We start from the raw sequence: 17976 nt of genomic DNA on the forward strand, positions 1-17976 counted from the left end.
GAAGAGATGCGCAAAGCTTTTATTTTTAAAAGAGAAAGTTACAAATTTCTGATTAGCCCAGGCATTTGAACAGTCTCTCAAAACCTTATCAATCGTGTTCTACGGATTATAAAAACGAATTTATAGCATATCTACACTCTTTTCCAATAATTGTTGATGAATCAGTCTTTATTTCAGACACTTTGTATAAATTTAAATTTTCATAACAATATTTTAACACAAAAATTCCAGACCTCTGCAAGCTCTTTAACGTAAGTTCAAGAGGCCAATGTCCATTCCCAAAGTTGAAAATATTCAATACAAAATTTCATCAAAATTGTTTAAGCCGTTTTGCCGTTCAAGCCAAACAGACAGTACAAACAAAATGACAGAGTTAATTTCGCATTTTTAAAATAAATATGGATAGTATGCATAAAAATGATTATGCCTCTTCATCAAATTATTTTACAATGCTTTGCCTCATTTTGTTTGTTTTATATACAATCGTGAGTTTTATCAAATAATACAAAAAAGGGTTCAGACTAGTGATGAGACGAATGTTAAAATATTCGCGAATGTTAACTTTCAAATGAAGCGCTCACAAATTCTAATGTATTAAGTTAGTTAATCCTTATTAAGTTAATATATTATTTCTCCATCATTTTTTTTCTGTCCACACCTTATCTTCCTTATTCCTTTATCATATTCTATGATTCACCCCTCATTTTCAAGCTTATCTTATTGGCTTCCAACGAAAAATATACTCCCGGACTAAAATTGTACCGCCTAGGAATAAAATAGGCTAGATAAATAATAAATAACTTTACCGAAATATGTATTTTAAATGAGTTCAATAATAAATGTATCAGGCAAACATGATTCGAATGTAACAGTTTTTATAAACGTTTTCCTAATACTGAAGGTATTAATAAGAAGTGAATCATTAACTGTAAAGATGAAACTATTTAAAAAAAGTGTTCTCCTAATAAATATTTAATAATATTGGATTTTTTTCACCTCTTTTCTCCGAAATTTGTTATTTTTTAGTCACGAGTACAGGGTAACCATGGGTTACGTTATCCACGGGAGCGAAAATCCGTAATTGCATTTGTCCGACATTCAAATTTAACAGAGACTAAAAATATGGTATTCGCATCGTTTTTTGCGAATGCAAATGTTAAAAAATATACGAATCCGAATTCGTCCCATCACTAATACAGACAAATTACCAGGAAAACGTAATAATTGTTCATTTTAGCTTACAGTCAAATATACTAAAATATCGCTGTAATATAGACAAAAAACCGTGAGCAGCAAAGCTCCCTCACAAAGGATATATATATATATATATATATATATATATATATATATATATATATATATATATATATATATATAAGCTCCCTCATATTAACTTTTTATTTAATGCTTCTAATTGTTCCAATTTTATCTTTTAAGCCCGTTTATCTTAGTGAATAAAAATTTCACCCACGGAATCTTACGAAATAAGCTGAAATTTTGTACAAACCTGCATTTGGATAGTACAAATGTCGTGTCAAAAGTCACATACGGTCACGTGTGTACGTCCTTGGATATTCGAGGGCAAAGGTAACAAGAATCAGTTTTTTGAGAATGTCTCGTTTCTCATGTCTCCAATCGTATTTACATTTATTATAGAAGTTGTAGAGAATAAAATTATCCACCAATTTTGCCTTATTTTTTGGAAGTTGAACTGTTTTTGAAATAGAGGGCATAGAAGATTAACGTATCTCTACGTCTCAAGATCTGCACAGAGCAAATGTAAAAAAAAAAAGTTTAAAATATGAATTCAGTAATACAAAATCCTGGAAGTAAAATAAACAAAATCATTACTTCTATGAAAGAGATTGATTTTAGTTTAAAGACATGCATTTTATTGATGGAAAATAAAATTGTACTTATTTGGAATATATAACAGTGTAAATAAAGCGAACCGATGGATTAAAAGAAAATTTCTTTGCGTTTGCTTTAAATAGAGTATTTGTTTATTATAATCGCATATCTATCATGTCTAGTTCATATGTGATTGAGCCAACTACTTGAAGATTGTTGTTACTAACTTACAGAAAGTTTGAAATAAACTGATTGGATGGAGTGCCCAACTTAACGTACTTTAGTGCAGGGTCAATATTTATAAATATAAGGTTTTTAATAATTATTTTAGTATATATTTATTTTTATACCTTGTATATACAATATACCAAGGTATACTAAGTTTAATCTGCTTTTGTAACGCTTAAAAATGTTTATGCTATGAACAAAATTTTGGTATAGGTGTTCATAAAATCACCTAATTAGTCCATTTCTGGTTATATGTCTGTCTGTCTGTCGTCTGTCATCACAATAACTCAAACAAAAAGATATATCAAGCTGAAATTTTTAAAGCGTGCTTAAGACTTAAAAAGTTAGGTCGAGTTAGTTAATAAGCAACATTGGTCAATTGGGTCCTGGGTCTGTACGATCCACCTTGTAAACCGTTAGAAATAAAACAAAAGTTTAAATGTAACAAAATGTTTCTTATGAACAAATAAACAACTTTTGTTGAAACATTTTTTTGTTAAAACCACTGCTTATAGTATGTATTATACTGCTTTATAGTATGTATTATATGGGAATACTAGTTATGAATGTGCAGAATGGATATTTTGTCAATACATGATATTTCAACAATTAACTCAGTAAATTTTTTTTTTCTTCACCTGTTTATATAATTATTTTAGTAGATATTTATTAAATGCCTTATATTTATTAAAATTGACCCAACACTGAAGTATCTCTTCGTCACAAAATCTGCACAAGTTGATTATGCAGTTTTATTAATTCAGTAAATGGTCTGTATTATATCCATACCATTTTTGTAATACAATTTTCCTGGCTATCATTTATAAAACAAAACTCGTAAGAACAAAACTTTATCACTAAAGTCATATTTTCCCCTCATTTAGTGATATTTCATTGTTAGATGCTTTTTATTAAAAAGGAATTTTTGTCATTCAAATAATGAAATCCCTATATATTATAAATGCCAAAACCAGCCAATGTTTTTAATAAAACTGTACAGAAATATAGCTCATAAATTAGAATAACACATGAGCTATAAATTAAAAACATATAGATACTAAAAAAAAAAAAAAATTTTTAATAAATTTAATTTGACATTTACTATTTTTACAGAAATCTTTAATTTATGGTTCAAAATGATGATCATAACTCTGATACATCTGTGATCATCATTTTGAACCATAAATTAAGGATTTGTAAACATTTAAAATAGTAAATGTCACAATTCATGGCTACCTTTTCTGATAAACTCAATGAATTATGACAACTTTACAATTTAAAAAATTGAAAACTGTGCATCTCTTTTAGCTGCGTAAAACGATCCCTTCAAATGTTATGGAACGGTGATAAGTGAGATCAAAAGAGGTGGAGGCAATAAAGTGGTGGTTTTTACTTTTAAGCCCAGTGAAGCGGGCGGGTATCAAGCTAGTGTTTACATAAAAGAATTGAAGAGGTCGCTGGAGATTTGTCATAACAAAATTACACATCCATAAAATGAACTCAATTTACATACAAATTTTAAATTCCATTAATTCAATTAAGAGTGCGTGCGGAGGTGCGAAAAGCCTTAAAACCATGATTTTTTTTTTGGTATAAAACAGGGAGAACGGGTACTGAGAAGTTGACACCGGATACAACTTGGATATTAACTCAAGTTACATACTAATTTTCAACCTTCTAGCTCAATTTGGAGGGACTGTGTAGGTGTAAAGATTTAAAAACCGAGAAAAATATGGTTTTCTGTCATAAAAAAGGGGAAAGAGGGACTTGGGAAATTGATACCCCAAAAATGACATCATTGACACAATCAAAACCTACATTTCTAATCACGTAGCCACATTTGTACTGATCAGATCAGACGTCCTCAAAACTACATAATGTTCTAGAGGTCATGAAACGAATTTGTAACACAACTCCATCGCTTCCTGTTGACCTTCGATATAGAGCAAGTCTATATTTTAAGGGAAAAATAATACATGCTATAAAACAATGTTCTAATCTAATTTGCGCCCTCACAGGTAAACAGCGACGTTCACGAAAAAATGTTTCAAACAAAAGTTGTTAAATTTTTATATAAGAAACATTTTTTTTAACTTTTGTTCTATCTCTAACGATTTACAAAATGAGTCCTATGTTGCTCATTTGCGACTCACTTTTTACGTCCTGGACACACTATGATAAATTTCGCCTTGATATCTTTTTTTATTTTTGAGTTATAGTGTTAACGAACGGACAGCCAAAAATGGGCTAATTAGGTGATTTTATGAACATATATACCAGAATTTCGTTCGTAGCATCAATATTTTTAAGCGTGATTAAATTTAGTATACCTTGTTATATCGCTCTCGAGCTTGATATAATAATCACAAACTACATCCTGAAATATATAAGTTACGTATTCCGCAATTGATGGATTATTTTAATGAATTGACATTAGTGTTTTTATATTTGAATACTACACTGAAAAAAAGGTGGTCGCAACCTCATATCGAGATCAAATATGGCGAATGGTGTCACGAATGTGATACAACTACCGTACGGGGTTGAGTCCAACAATTTCAAATATTGTTGTTTTGAAATGCAACAGTTTTAAACTATAATTTTTTGATTGATTCTACCACTTATAAATAGCTGCAACCTTAATATAACGAATTCCTCGATTTAACAAGTTTTTCATAATCCCCTTGAATTGTTCATAAGAGTTAATGTAAAATATACCTCTAGATTGCGAACAACCTATTTATAACGAATTTTCAACTATAATAAAAAACTAAATTATAGCTCCCCGGAAAAATATCCCTTAAATTACTTTTGTTCAATTCTTCATTCTTTTTTTGACCCACCTATTATTATAACTTGTATATATGTAATACATATCAAAGTGTACTAAGTTTAGTCCCAAGTTTAGTCCCTAAAAATATTGATGCTAATTAGTTCATTCCCGGTTGTCTGCCTGACAACACGATATATGATATCAAGCTGAAATTTTTACAGCGTGCTCAGGACGTAAAAAGTGAGGTCTAGTCTTCGTAAATGAGCATAAGTCAATTGAATCTTCGGTCCGTAGGACCTATGTAGTAAATCATTAGAGATAGAACAAAAGTTTAAAAGTAAGAAATATTCCTTATAAAAAATAAACAACTTTTGTTTGAAACATTTTTTCGTAAACGTCACTGTTTATGCGTGTGGGCGCAAATTAGGATAGAACTCCAAAACTGTAAATGATAGAGAAGTTGAAAATTTGCAGATAGCTGCAACTAGAGGTCTTGTTAAACATTCGTGCAAACGAAATAAATTCTGGAAAGCACTTTAGAAAATTTTCGAAAACCAAATAATTATGTTGGTTTTTTAAATTATTCTTATTTATAAAAAAGTTAAAGAAGCACTGATTTTCGACATTTTCTATACAAGGTATTTCAACAACTAACTCAGTCAATTGTTTGTTTTCCCTTTTTTTTTTAAAATGACATTGAAAAGTTGGTTTCTCAGTCAAGTAACCTTTTGAATTCTAAGCAAAAATAGACTCTTAATTTCAATCTAAAGATCCTCTGCATTACGGTTTTTAATTTTTATGCAGGTCAATAGAAAACAATTCATATCATTATATATATAACAATTCATATATATATATATATATATATATATATATATATATATATATATATATATATATATATAACCAACATGTGATTTAACCTTCTCACACTGTATATATGACATTATTAGTTAAACATACAGTATAAAAAAAGCAAAAAAAAAAAAAAAAAATTCATATCACAATTATTAATTGATCGTACACCAAAACTTTATATATTATTATTCCATGTATATATGAAATATACATAGTAGGTATATTAAATTAAATATATATCAAGGTATATGAAGTTTAGTCCCAAGTTTGTAACGCTTAAAAATATTGATGCTACGAAAAAAATTTAAGTATGGGTGTTTAAGTATCGATAAAATCATCTAACTAGTTCATTTGCGGTTGTTCGTCCGTCCGTCTGTGAACAGTATAACTCAAAACCGAAAAAAGATATCAAGCTGAAATTTTACAGCGCACTCAGGACGTAAAAAGTGAGGTACAATTCGAAAATGAGCAAAATAGGTTCATTGGGTCTAGGGTCCGTAGGACCCATCTTGTAAACCGTTAGAGATAGAACAAGAAAGTTTAAATGTAAAAAATGTTCCTTATCAAAAAATAAACAACTTTTGTATGAAATTTTTTTTTGTAAACATCACTGTTTACTCAAGAGGGCACACATTAGATGAAAATTTTATGGTATGTATTAATATGGGATTATCAGCTATGAATGTGTGACTAAAGATTTATGGGTAATGTGATAGAGTAATCAACACTGTCTATACATGGTATTTCAACGATGAACTCAGTCAATTGTTTGTTTTCACTTGTTTTGTAGGAAATTGAACGTTCTAAAAAAATGTCTGACATTTTTTTGGTAAATCTCACCATTAAACAAATATTGGAGGTTAAAGTTTGTTATTTTAATACAAATTTGAGAACTAATATAGAAATTTTTTTATATATATTTTGAAGCATTTCTGTTGGTAAAAACTTTAATTTGTATAAATTTTATCAAAACTCATTAATCAAATTGAAATTTTCCGATTAATTAGCAAAAACTAAAAACTAAGTATTGCGTTAAATTTGGTCAGTTAAATGTTAAACTGAAGGATAAATTCGTGTGGGGTATTATTGGAAAGGTCTTATAAAGAAAAGGAAAGAAGGGAAAAATTAAATAATATTCTTACGCATTCCATCATTTGGGATATTATTGAACAGACCCTCATACAAGTAAAATTTGAAACGCACTTGAAACGTTTCTAAGAACACTTTTCATTAAGTTACCATTTTCCTTAGAGCCTTCTCCAAACTGAACCGATTTTGAGGATCATTGCCTTTTTTTAGTTGTTCTGGGTACGCAACCCTTAACCCGCACTTGAAACGTAGCTAAGAAAACTCAACTTTCACAATGAAAATTGTGAAAATTAACAGGATTTTCGAAGAATAAAAGTAACCAAGGCAGATAGAATATGAGTAACAAACATATCCAAATTTCAAATCTATAGAGTAAAGGGTATAATCACAGTGCTTGAAATTCAATTGTAACTTTAACCTTTCTTATCTGAAAAACCGCTTTTCTTTATAAATATTTTTTTCCACCAATGAATATTTAAGAGAAATCTTAAAAAAATTAGAAAGTTTCAAGCCAATCAAATAATGATTTCACGCCATTGAAAATTGTGTAGAGAACCATCTTAATTGAAAGATCTCTCCAAATCTTTAATTAACACAATCTTTTCGAAACAATTTTCGTGATGTATCCATTTAGTATTACTACTAGAAGTTAAAAAGAAAATCTTCATCTTATAGTAGACTCTGTGGTGATACTACCCGGTCTCGAATTCACACATTTTGCTTCCTATTGAAGATTTATTTCATATAATACATATCAAATATAAAATAAGAGTTCATAAAACTTTTACCCGATTACATTTATTTTAGAATATCCTGTTTAAAGATAACTGCTGATATTTTAATTAACTCAATCATTATTGTTTGAAATTATGTACGATTCTTTGTAAATTAGTTAGGGGAAAGTCGTACAAAATGATAAATCTTTGTTTTAGGTGATCTATCAAAGCCATCTATTACATTTATCGATTCGTTGTGTGCGTAGTCATGGTGGGGATAATAAAATCGATGCCAGCGCTTTAAGTGAAAAATTTTGGAGATAAAGTGGGCTGTTATGACTAATTTGCAATTATTTACATGTTAATGATATAGAAACTGTCAAATTAAAATGATTGAAAAACACTAATTAATTAAACTTAATGCATTAAAAATTGTGAAAATAAGAAATCAAATTGTACAAATATTATTTTTCAAATGTTAATTATCGTAATTATTTATTTAAATTTGTGAAACAAGAATATTAAATTTTAAATGTAAGTTTTCAATGCAATCCACACAATTATATATGCATCCATTAATTCTATAATTAAAGTAGTGTATCGTTGTCATGGAAACGAAATTCACGCTCGGAGCGAATAGATGTCTTCCACGTGATCAAATTAATCGTTAAATAAAGATTTATGGCGATGTCAAAACTATTCGGTGTTCCGAATAGCAAAAATAATAATTATATTCATCAAAATTGAGAACTTAGATAATAATTATCTCGCGTTCTAAACGGTCAAAATTTCAAAACTACACTGGAAAAAAAAATTAAAATAATGACAACCTCATCCCGCAGTTGGCCGTTTCATATTAAAATAAAGAAAAAATAGTTTTAAACAATTGCAGCTAAATATTTGCATTTACAACCGAATGGGATTGAATTTAAAATATGAATTCATTGATACAAAATCACTGAAGTTAAATAAACCAAATCATTACTTCTATGAAAGAGATTGATTTTAGTTTAAAGTCATGCATTTTATTGATGGAAGATAAAAATCTTAGTTGGAATATATAATCGTGTAAATAAAACGAATCGATGAATTAAAAGAAAATTTCTTTGCGTTTGCTTTAAATAGAGTATTTGTTTATTATAATCGCATATCTATCATGTCTAGTCCATATGTGATTGAGCCAACTTCTTGAAGATTGTTGTTACCGGTTAACAGAGAGTTTGAAATAAACATATTGATCATTTATATAACATTTACTTTTTTTTTTTTGAATATATTTGTAATTTGTAATAAACATCGATAGCGTAGTTAGTTAAGCTGCAGACATTGGACATAAAAATCAATGGTAATCCATATGTTGCTGGTTCAAATTCGACTTGAAAAAAATTAGTTTCTTTTTAAACAAACCTATTAGCGAAATAAAACTTCTATTTTTTTAAACCTGCTCGTGTAGTTGTGACAATCACATAACTATTTTGTTATAATATTTATAAGTGGTAGAACCAGTCAAAAAAAGATGGTTTAAAACTATGTTGCATTTCAAAAAAACAATATTTGAAATTTTTTAGACAGTTAATTATTTTCTTACAAACAACTCATGCGATTGTGTCAACTTCACAACTCAACTCCGTACGATAGTTATATCACATTCGTAGCAACATTAGCCATATATGATCTCGCGATGAGGTTGAGACAACCTCATATCGGTTGATATTAGGAATTTTATTTCAGTGTAGATTAGTTAATTTTCTTTAAAAATATATACTGCCCATTTTATGAGTTTTATTAATTAGCGATTTATAAAATAAAGAAAATAAATAATTTTTGCAGTTTTTCAAATTCAGTCCTTTAATATCTTTTAAATGGTTAGATTAGTGGGAAAAGTATCAGACAGCTGTTTTGTAGAACATTCAACTTACTACAAAAATATGTATTTATACCATGTATATATGAAATATATCATAGTATATTAAGTGTAGTCCCAAGCTTGTAACGCTTAAAAATATTGATGCTACGAACAAAGTTTTGGTATAGGTGTTCATAGAATCATCTAATTAGTCTATTTACGGTTGCCCGTCCGTCCGTCTGTAAACACGATAACTCAAAAACGAAAAAAGATATCAAGCTGAAATTTTTACAGCGCACTCAGAACGTTAAAAGTAAGGTCGAGTTCGTAAATGAGCAACATAGGGCAATCGGGTCTTAGGTCCGTAGGACGCATCTTGTAAACCGTTAGAGATGGAACAAAAGTTAAACGATCCTCATAAAAAAAAAAAAACTTTTGTTTGAAACATTTTTTTATTAGTGTTTACTCACGAGGACACACATAATATGCAAAGTTTATAGTATGTATTAATATGGGATTATTAGTTATGTATGTGACATGTATAGGTATATGTGTAATGTGATAGAGTAATCAACACTGTCCATACATGGTCTTCAATAATTCACTCAGTCAATTGTTTCTTTTCACTTGTTTCATAATTGGTTAAGGTAAAAATGAAAACTTTGGTGAGGAGGACCTACCTAATATTAAATATCTCATATTTGGAGACAATTTTCTAGAGGTGCATAGCAACCATTTTTTCGATATCGAAAGTGAAGGAAAATAGTCGATTGTTTTGAAAACCTAAGTGTAGATGTAGATGCGCATCCTCCCCCCCTCCCCCTCTGAATTTTATAATGGCGCCGTCTTTGGCTAGTTTTATAAAAAAATCAATTGAATTTGGATAAACGAAAATATAAAAAATAGTTGACTTACCCTGGGAAATACTTATAAACAATATTACGTATTTCATGATTATATTTAGGATTTTTACGTGTGCGTTCGTTTGATTCACAATAAAAGCATTTTTTCGAATCTTTTAAATGCGAAACAATACAAAATTTTTCATGTCTTTTGACACCACATGTCGATGATGCCCACAGTTGTTTTTCTCGACCAATTAATAAATTACCGGTTGCAGGATAACAGGATTTTTGTTCGCATGGATGTTTATTTGTTGGACTGTAACCTGTAACATTAAAAGTAAAACAACGTTAAGACATGAACACAGTAGCTTAACAAAATTTAATCTTTATTTTTTTATGTATGCGTACTCAGTCCGAATGCTTTACATTAATCTTATGAACAACAATCAAATATCGGCACTTATTTAATATTGTTCGCTAAGAATACTAACTAAAAAAATAATATAATTGTATTATATTATAACACAGAGAAATAAGACAAAAAACTGCCGCTTTGCTTAAGGTCAAAGGTCGCAAAAAAGGGTTTTTTTCAAATTTCTCGTGAACTATTAAGTTAATGGTAATTTTAGCTATTTTAAAATTCGTTTGTAAGTTAAATTTACATAAAAAAGGTTCTCAACAAATTTTCCGTAGAAGTTCTCAAGATTTTTGGATGAAAAAAATCAAAGATAAAAAAAAAAAATTTTAAATAAAATATTTTTAATATTTAAAAAAATTTAAAAATTTGTGTTTTTTAATATTTTTAACTTATATTAACTTAAATATATTTTTTATATTATCCAATCAATAAGTCATTACAAACCAATTTTCTAGGTTATTTTGGCAAATATTTAGTTTAATTTGCAAAATTTAAGTACCACAGTTTCTCAATTGATTTTTGTTTAGAAAAGCCTATAGATTAATATTTCGGATTTGCCACAAACTCTATTAACCCAATTTGTGTATATTACTCCCGCTCTCCAGAAACAGTTAAATGTCCATTTTTTTAACCAAATAAAGCTACCCGGTCTTGTGGGTAGTTTTACTTCTAAAAAGCGCCTTGTGATTTTTGCTAAAAGATCTCCGTTTTTGAGTTTTTAAAAGTTTAATGTTTTGAAAAACTCCAAAGAGGTTATGTTAAAAGCAGAAAATTAATGCAAATAAATTAAATTTTTGAGCTTTATAAAATATTAAAATTATCTTTGAAAATATCTTATAGGGGTTGCAATGAAAAAGATGCAATTTTTCGAAGTTTTCAAGTAATTCCGCGTCGAAAGCTGAAAACCGCATCTTTGTAGCATGTCTAGAAGTGCTATAGGTAAGTGAGTCCGTTAATTTTAGTTCTAGCTATTTAATTTTTTAGATGAATCTTTCTAGATACATCGTTGCGGCCTGAGCAAAAATGTTCGCGTCAAATAATACAAATAATAAAACACATTGTTTTTGGTATTTCTCGCAGAATTCAATGGTGTTCTTATTTTTTGCTTTTTCCAAAAATTTTAAGCAATTTGTCAACAATAATAAAAAATTGGTTGTTGCAAAATTAATTTTTTTCTTTTTTCGTATTTTCGAACGTGTTCTTAAATCGTTGGTATATTTATAAAAAGTAAAGATGTAAAAACAAAGAAAGAGTCATGAATGAATCCGGTACGATGATTTTTTGGAGCACATTTTCCATTAAAAAAAAAAAAAAAAAAAAAAAAACGGAAAAACTTGAATATCTCAAAAAACTAATTGATAGTTTTACTTGGAAAAACTGTGGTTATTAAGGACACAAACAGATATTTTTTTCATAATTGTCATTTAATTTGGACTATTTTTGGAGAAATGAGAAAAAAACGGCTTTTCACACCATTCTTTTTGAGGTTAAGTTAAAAATGGTCTATATAATAGTTCTAGATTTTGGCGTGAACTAGAACTTTTCTATCTGATCGCATCTTTAGTCAGAAAACGCAGTATTAAAAGCAAGGTAAGGCTTATACGGAAATAGGCTTATTTTATATTCTTTATAACCTCCTTCACCATTTCTAATCGTTTAACTGCTGTTTCAAATTTTTTTGAGTAAAATTTTGTTAACATATTGGTCTATAGCGCCTGCTACAACAAACAAACACATATATAATATATGTAACGCATAAATTTAAAATTTATACAATAAGTGTATACATACTAGATAATGCTGCCAACTTAGCAGGGTAAAAATAAGCAACTTTTGTTTTAAACATTTTTTCGTAAACACATCAATGTTTACATGAGAAGGCGCAAATTAATAAAAAAATTTGGTGTCTATTTTCTCCAAAACTATAGCAGATAATGAGTTGAAATTTTGCAGGTAGATTCAACTAGTGATCTTTTGAAACATTCTTGAAAAACGAAAGAAAATCTGGAAAATTATTTTTCGAAAACCAATGATATTTAGGAAAAAATTTTCCAAACCGAAGCTGTTTACTTTTTTATGATAAATATTTTTTACATTTAAACTTTTATTCTATCTCTAACGGTTTACAAGAAATTTTGCGTAAAATCGTGTAACTTAACAAAATAGACAAACTTTGAAAAGCTGTATCTACGAAACTATCGGACCTATAAAAGTAGGCCTTATCTCAAATTTAGCATAGTTTAAATATTAATACCACAACTTTTGATAAAAAAACAGTTCTTCCGAGTCAAATCGGTAAAAACGGTTTGTCTTATTTGTCGGCATGATCTGGTCGTTTACCGAGGTCGAAAGCTTGTATTTTACATTGCAAAAAGGGCTCTACAGTCTAAGTGTATCCTTCGTGGACAGCCAATATAACCTAACCTAACCTTACCTTCATTGCAAAAAACAATAATACTATTTAATTTTTTAATAAATTAAATATATTATTTAATTTTAATAAATTAAATGGTATTTTTAATAAATCAAATTTAAATAAGTAATTTTTTTTTAGTTGCGCGTGTACTGAATTATGAAATTTTGCCAAATTTAGATTGTATGATACTCTCTAAATTGATTAATGGGTATTATTCTCCTATTTAGGAATTGTTAATATTTTTTTCATTATAAAAATAAATTGTTTATATAATCTTTGAACTGTAAGTATTATATCTTAAAAAACTTTAACTTTTTTTAAAAATTTTTTATCAATGCGTTGGACAATTCGAATTAAAATATGAATTTCATTAAAAAAAATTATTAAAAAACATAAAAAATTTGTTATTATAGGGTCATTCCATATCAAATCGACAAATTTCAAAATAACAGGGCGCTGGCAATTTTTTTTTCTTTTTACTTAAAAAACAAGTCAATGTATCAAAGTAAATTGTGCTTTGTTTTTAAATTTCGACATTTCAGTTTTTAATATTATTTTGACAATTCAAAACAAAAAAGTATCTTACAAATTTTGACTAAAATGAAAAACCAATATTTTTAATATTACCAAAGTTCTTAAATATTTTTCAAATATCCCATAAAAAAGTTCCATTGCGTGTTAGCTTATTATTTTATCGTAAGCCTTTCTATTTTAATAAATAATTAAGAACTGCATATACAGGGTGTTCTATAACTGTCTGCAGAACTTTGGCATTCTTCGCTTCCCAGTTATATACAATTAAAAATGAAAATAATAAAATACAATTATTATAAACAAAATATTAAAATTTTTAACATAATGGAGATTCCGGGAGTGGGAGATGTTTATTGGAAACCTCCTCTTTAAGAATCTTTTTATAAGTTTCCAAAATATTAATATTTTATGTAATATTGGCGAAAAATAAATACCTTTTTTTCACCTTTAATTGTTTATAAGTTTTGCAATTTTTTATGTGCTAAAAAACGCTTCCAACACATTTTTCTAAACATCATTTCGAATCCAACAAGCTATCACACTTATTTTTACGACTTTTATCTCTATATTTCACCAATTTGAACTTGTTGCCTAGATTATACGATTTCAAAAGAGTTAACTAGATGGGGTGAATGATGCATTAAAAATATTGAAAAGAAACTCTGACCCAAGTGATTTCTTTCTTTTGTTTTCGAGGCTACTTTAAACGGTTATTTTGAGCCTTGAGATTAGCGTCGACAAATAGGGATGAGAAGATAACGGTTTGGAATGATAAATGAGAAATCAACATACCAAAATGTTTCTTAACTCAATATATGGTTGTGGCAAAAATTTTTAAATTTTTCTCCCGCTGAAATTATCATTGAATACATTTTTGTGAAATATTTTAAACAAAAGTTCATTCATAAAGATAAAAACCATTTTATTATAGTAATTTTGCCTTAAAAATGATAAAAATGAGAATATTTGACCCTTCACCGAATTATGAAATGATAAGAGAACTATTTTAAAGTTATACAATACCGGCTTTTGTTTTAAAAAAAATCAAAAAATTTAATACTTGGTATCGAAACAAAATATTTTAAAACTTACAGTTTATTTATATACTAAATCACTGGCGACTGCACAAAAGAAGTTTTTTTTAAATTATAAATAATTTAATTTTTAATCTCGTCTTCAATCCACTGTTAGTGCATTCCACACTTCTATTCCCGTTTCGCATTTTCTTTTGTTGTTTATTCTTTGTTCTTAGCTATTCGCCCTATTAGCGCACTTGGTTGAGGTGTAACCAATTCCGTCTGCGGTATGCTTAGCGTAGCGGGTTCGATTCACGCCGTCACAACAAAATTAATTAAATTAATAGTTATGATGTGCTGGCGTAGGGCATGGTACATGCTTGAAGGAGGCACACTCAGCCACTGAAATTGAGGAGCTGATAAATGAAATTATCAGCGGAAAGGTGGTAAAACACATATATGGTATTACAATAAGGTCTATAGCCTAAGCGTGTCCTTCGTGGACAGCCAATATAACCTAACGTAAACTAACCTTGTTCTTAGCTAAAAAAATAAGATAAAATTTTCAGAAAATTCGTAAACAGATAGTATGTAACATAAGAAATTTAATTAGATTGGTGACATCCCTGCAGAAACCGCGAAAAACAAAATTTTTCCAAAATTTTACGTAGTAGCGTCACCTCGTAAAATTATAAGATAATTGTATATCGTTGGCGTGAATCAAATCACCTGTCGATTTTTTTTTTGGCAATTTGAGAATTACAGATGACACTTTTAGTTCCGCTAAGTTTAAATTTTAAATAAATGCTGTTGATGTATACACAGCAAACTTTTTGCAGAGGCTCCGATGGCTCTTTGTGCGAAACAGATTAGGTCTTCCCACTGTCATAGCACTCAAAAGTATTTTTTGTTCAATGAAGCTGTGCAAAAGTGGTTTTGATTGATTTTGCTAGTTAAGAGTAGTTTTGACTGGCTAAGAGTTTTGACTGCAACATGTATAACAACCAAATAAAGATTTAAAACAGAAGAAAAATTTTTAATTATAGTACTTGAAAAAGAATAAATAATTTAGAAATAAAATGTAACAAAAAAACCAAATCATATGAAAAGAAAATAATCAACTGACAAAACAGTTAAAAGTACTTTTGACCAATGAAGCTGTTAAAAAACGGTTTTGACTAATTGATTCCGTCGAAAGTAGTTGTGGTTGCTCATATCAGTCAAAGCACTTAAAAAGTTAAGGAGATTTATAAAATTAACTTTAAATCAACAGCGACCCAAAAATCGATTTTTCAATTGCGAGTCCCTATTTTTATTCCGGATTTGGAAAGATTCATTCCAAACAATTTGGTATAAGAGCTAGCAGCGCCACGAAAAAGTTGATTTCAAGGCGGCTGGATTTTGATGTGTTTGAATATGTGTGATGCAAGAAATAACCTATGAAAATTTCACTGTATAATAATGTACGCAAAAAATAAATATTGAAGGTCAAAGGTAGCGAAAATAGGTTTTTTCAAATATGTCGTACACTATTAACTTTATCGCAATTTTAGTTATTATAAAATTTGTTTGTGAAAACTAATAATAAACTAATTTTACATAAAAAAGGCTATGTACAATATATCTGTAGAAACAATAGTTCTCAAGACATGTGGCAAGAAAAATACCAAAAAAATATTTAAAAATTAAATATTTAAAAAAAATATTTATAATATTTAAAAGAATTCTGAAAAATTTTTATTTTATCGGAACTATGTTCCTTATCGCACGTTATAATTTGTTTGCTGGCTGGGAGGTAAAACCAAAAAAGGTGCAACAATTTAAAACGATCCCAAATCCCGACGAATGTTACCTAGGAAACTTAAACTTTTTTAATCGATTCAGTTTTCCATGAATTTTGAGAATATTTTGAAAATATGTAATTTCGAACCTGTCAATTTATATTTTTGTCCGTAGTTTATGTATTTCATTCCAAAAAATTAGTTGTGAGTTATCAGAAGAAGCTATACACAATAGAGGTGATTTAAAGTAAGAACAAGAAAAATTTATGTTATGTATATTATAAATATCTTGATCAAGCCCAATGAAGGTAATGTACGCATATATTGGGCTGACTACTAAATCAGAAGTATGTCTTTTTTAAACTAATATTACAACTAACTCATAAAGTATAGAGTTAAAGTAGCTTTAATATTTAATTCTTTAAACAATAAAATTAAGTATTTGAAGTTCTTAAATTAATACTTTTAATTTTCAGAATTACCTCAGTTATGCAAACAGTATCGTGAGAAAAAAAAACCATTTACAAGAAACTAATTACACCAAACCTGCAAGGTAGCATACTACAAAACTAATATTTTTAATTAATTACACATACAATCATTTATATTTTCAAAAAATCTTGTTGTATATTTTTCATTTCTTTGGAATTGTGTTTTTTTTATAGCAAATCGACTACAACTCACACTGAATATTTTAAAAAATACGACAGAAGAAAAAGCACAAAATGATCTTACAAAATTGAAAATGAGAATTATCAATCATTCAAACCAGCAAAAAATCAAAGCAATTCTGAGTAAAGAAGTAAACTCTAAATTTATAATAAACGCAGTTACGATAGGAACATAGTTCTAATCGGGTGTCCCAAAATCCTTCTCGTTTTTTTAAATATTTTTTTAAAAATATTTTTAATTTATAAAGTTTTTTTGATATTTTTCGTGTAGTAGAGTATGCGACTTACTCTAACTTTTCTCAGTTATATATTTCGAAAACTATTGCTTCTACGGAAATTTTTTACAGAATCTTTTAAGTGTAAAGGTAACTCTCAAACAAATTTTATAATAGCTAAAATTGCTTGTACAAGTAATTTATTTATTTATTGTTCATTGAGAAGGAATAATGGCGTCTGAAAAGGACTTACCCGTAATTGACGAGTACAATAAGAATATATATTTAAGAATATACACGCACTGGCCAGTATATTTCGGACCGATTCACCAGTATGGCGTCCGTTTATTCAGCACTGACCAGTATACTGGTGATTATTACGAAACACACCCGGGATATTTGAAAAATAACCTATTTTCGCGACCTTTGACCTTGAATATTTTATTTCGCGCACACGATTTTGCAATGGAATTTTCTCATTTCTTGAATTCGAATAAAAATAATCCTGGTGAAGAAACTTCAATTGGGTTTTTTATGCAGAAAAATCTGAATTTTCTGGGCAAATATTTTCTAGACGGATTTTTTATATATGATGATAGACTGAGCTAATATTTAGAAGCTTAAAACAAATTTATATTACATAAAAAGTAATAGATACGAATTATATAAATACATTTCTTATGTCGAATCCATGTTATCTTATTTACTGACATAATCAT

General features: G+C 28.4%; 1 protein-coding gene across 1 annotated transcript in view; it reads right to left on the reverse strand.

Moving 5' to 3' along the window:
• The window catches only part of LOC123302316 (laminin subunit beta-1), a 63253-nt gene that overhangs the window by 35271 nt on the left and 10006 nt on the right, over positions 1-17976 (reverse strand). The window contains exon 4 of the mRNA XM_044885192.1: positions 10277-10529. Coding sequence (XP_044741127.1) covers positions 10277-10529 — 253 coding nt within the window. The remainder of the gene's footprint in view (positions 1-10276; positions 10530-17976) is intronic.

Source organism: Chrysoperla carnea, chromosome X (assembly GCF_905475395.1).
Source record: "Chrysoperla carnea chromosome X, inChrCarn1.1, whole genome shotgun sequence".
NCBI lineage: Eukaryota > Metazoa > Arthropoda > Insecta > Neuroptera > Chrysopidae > Chrysoperla > Chrysoperla carnea.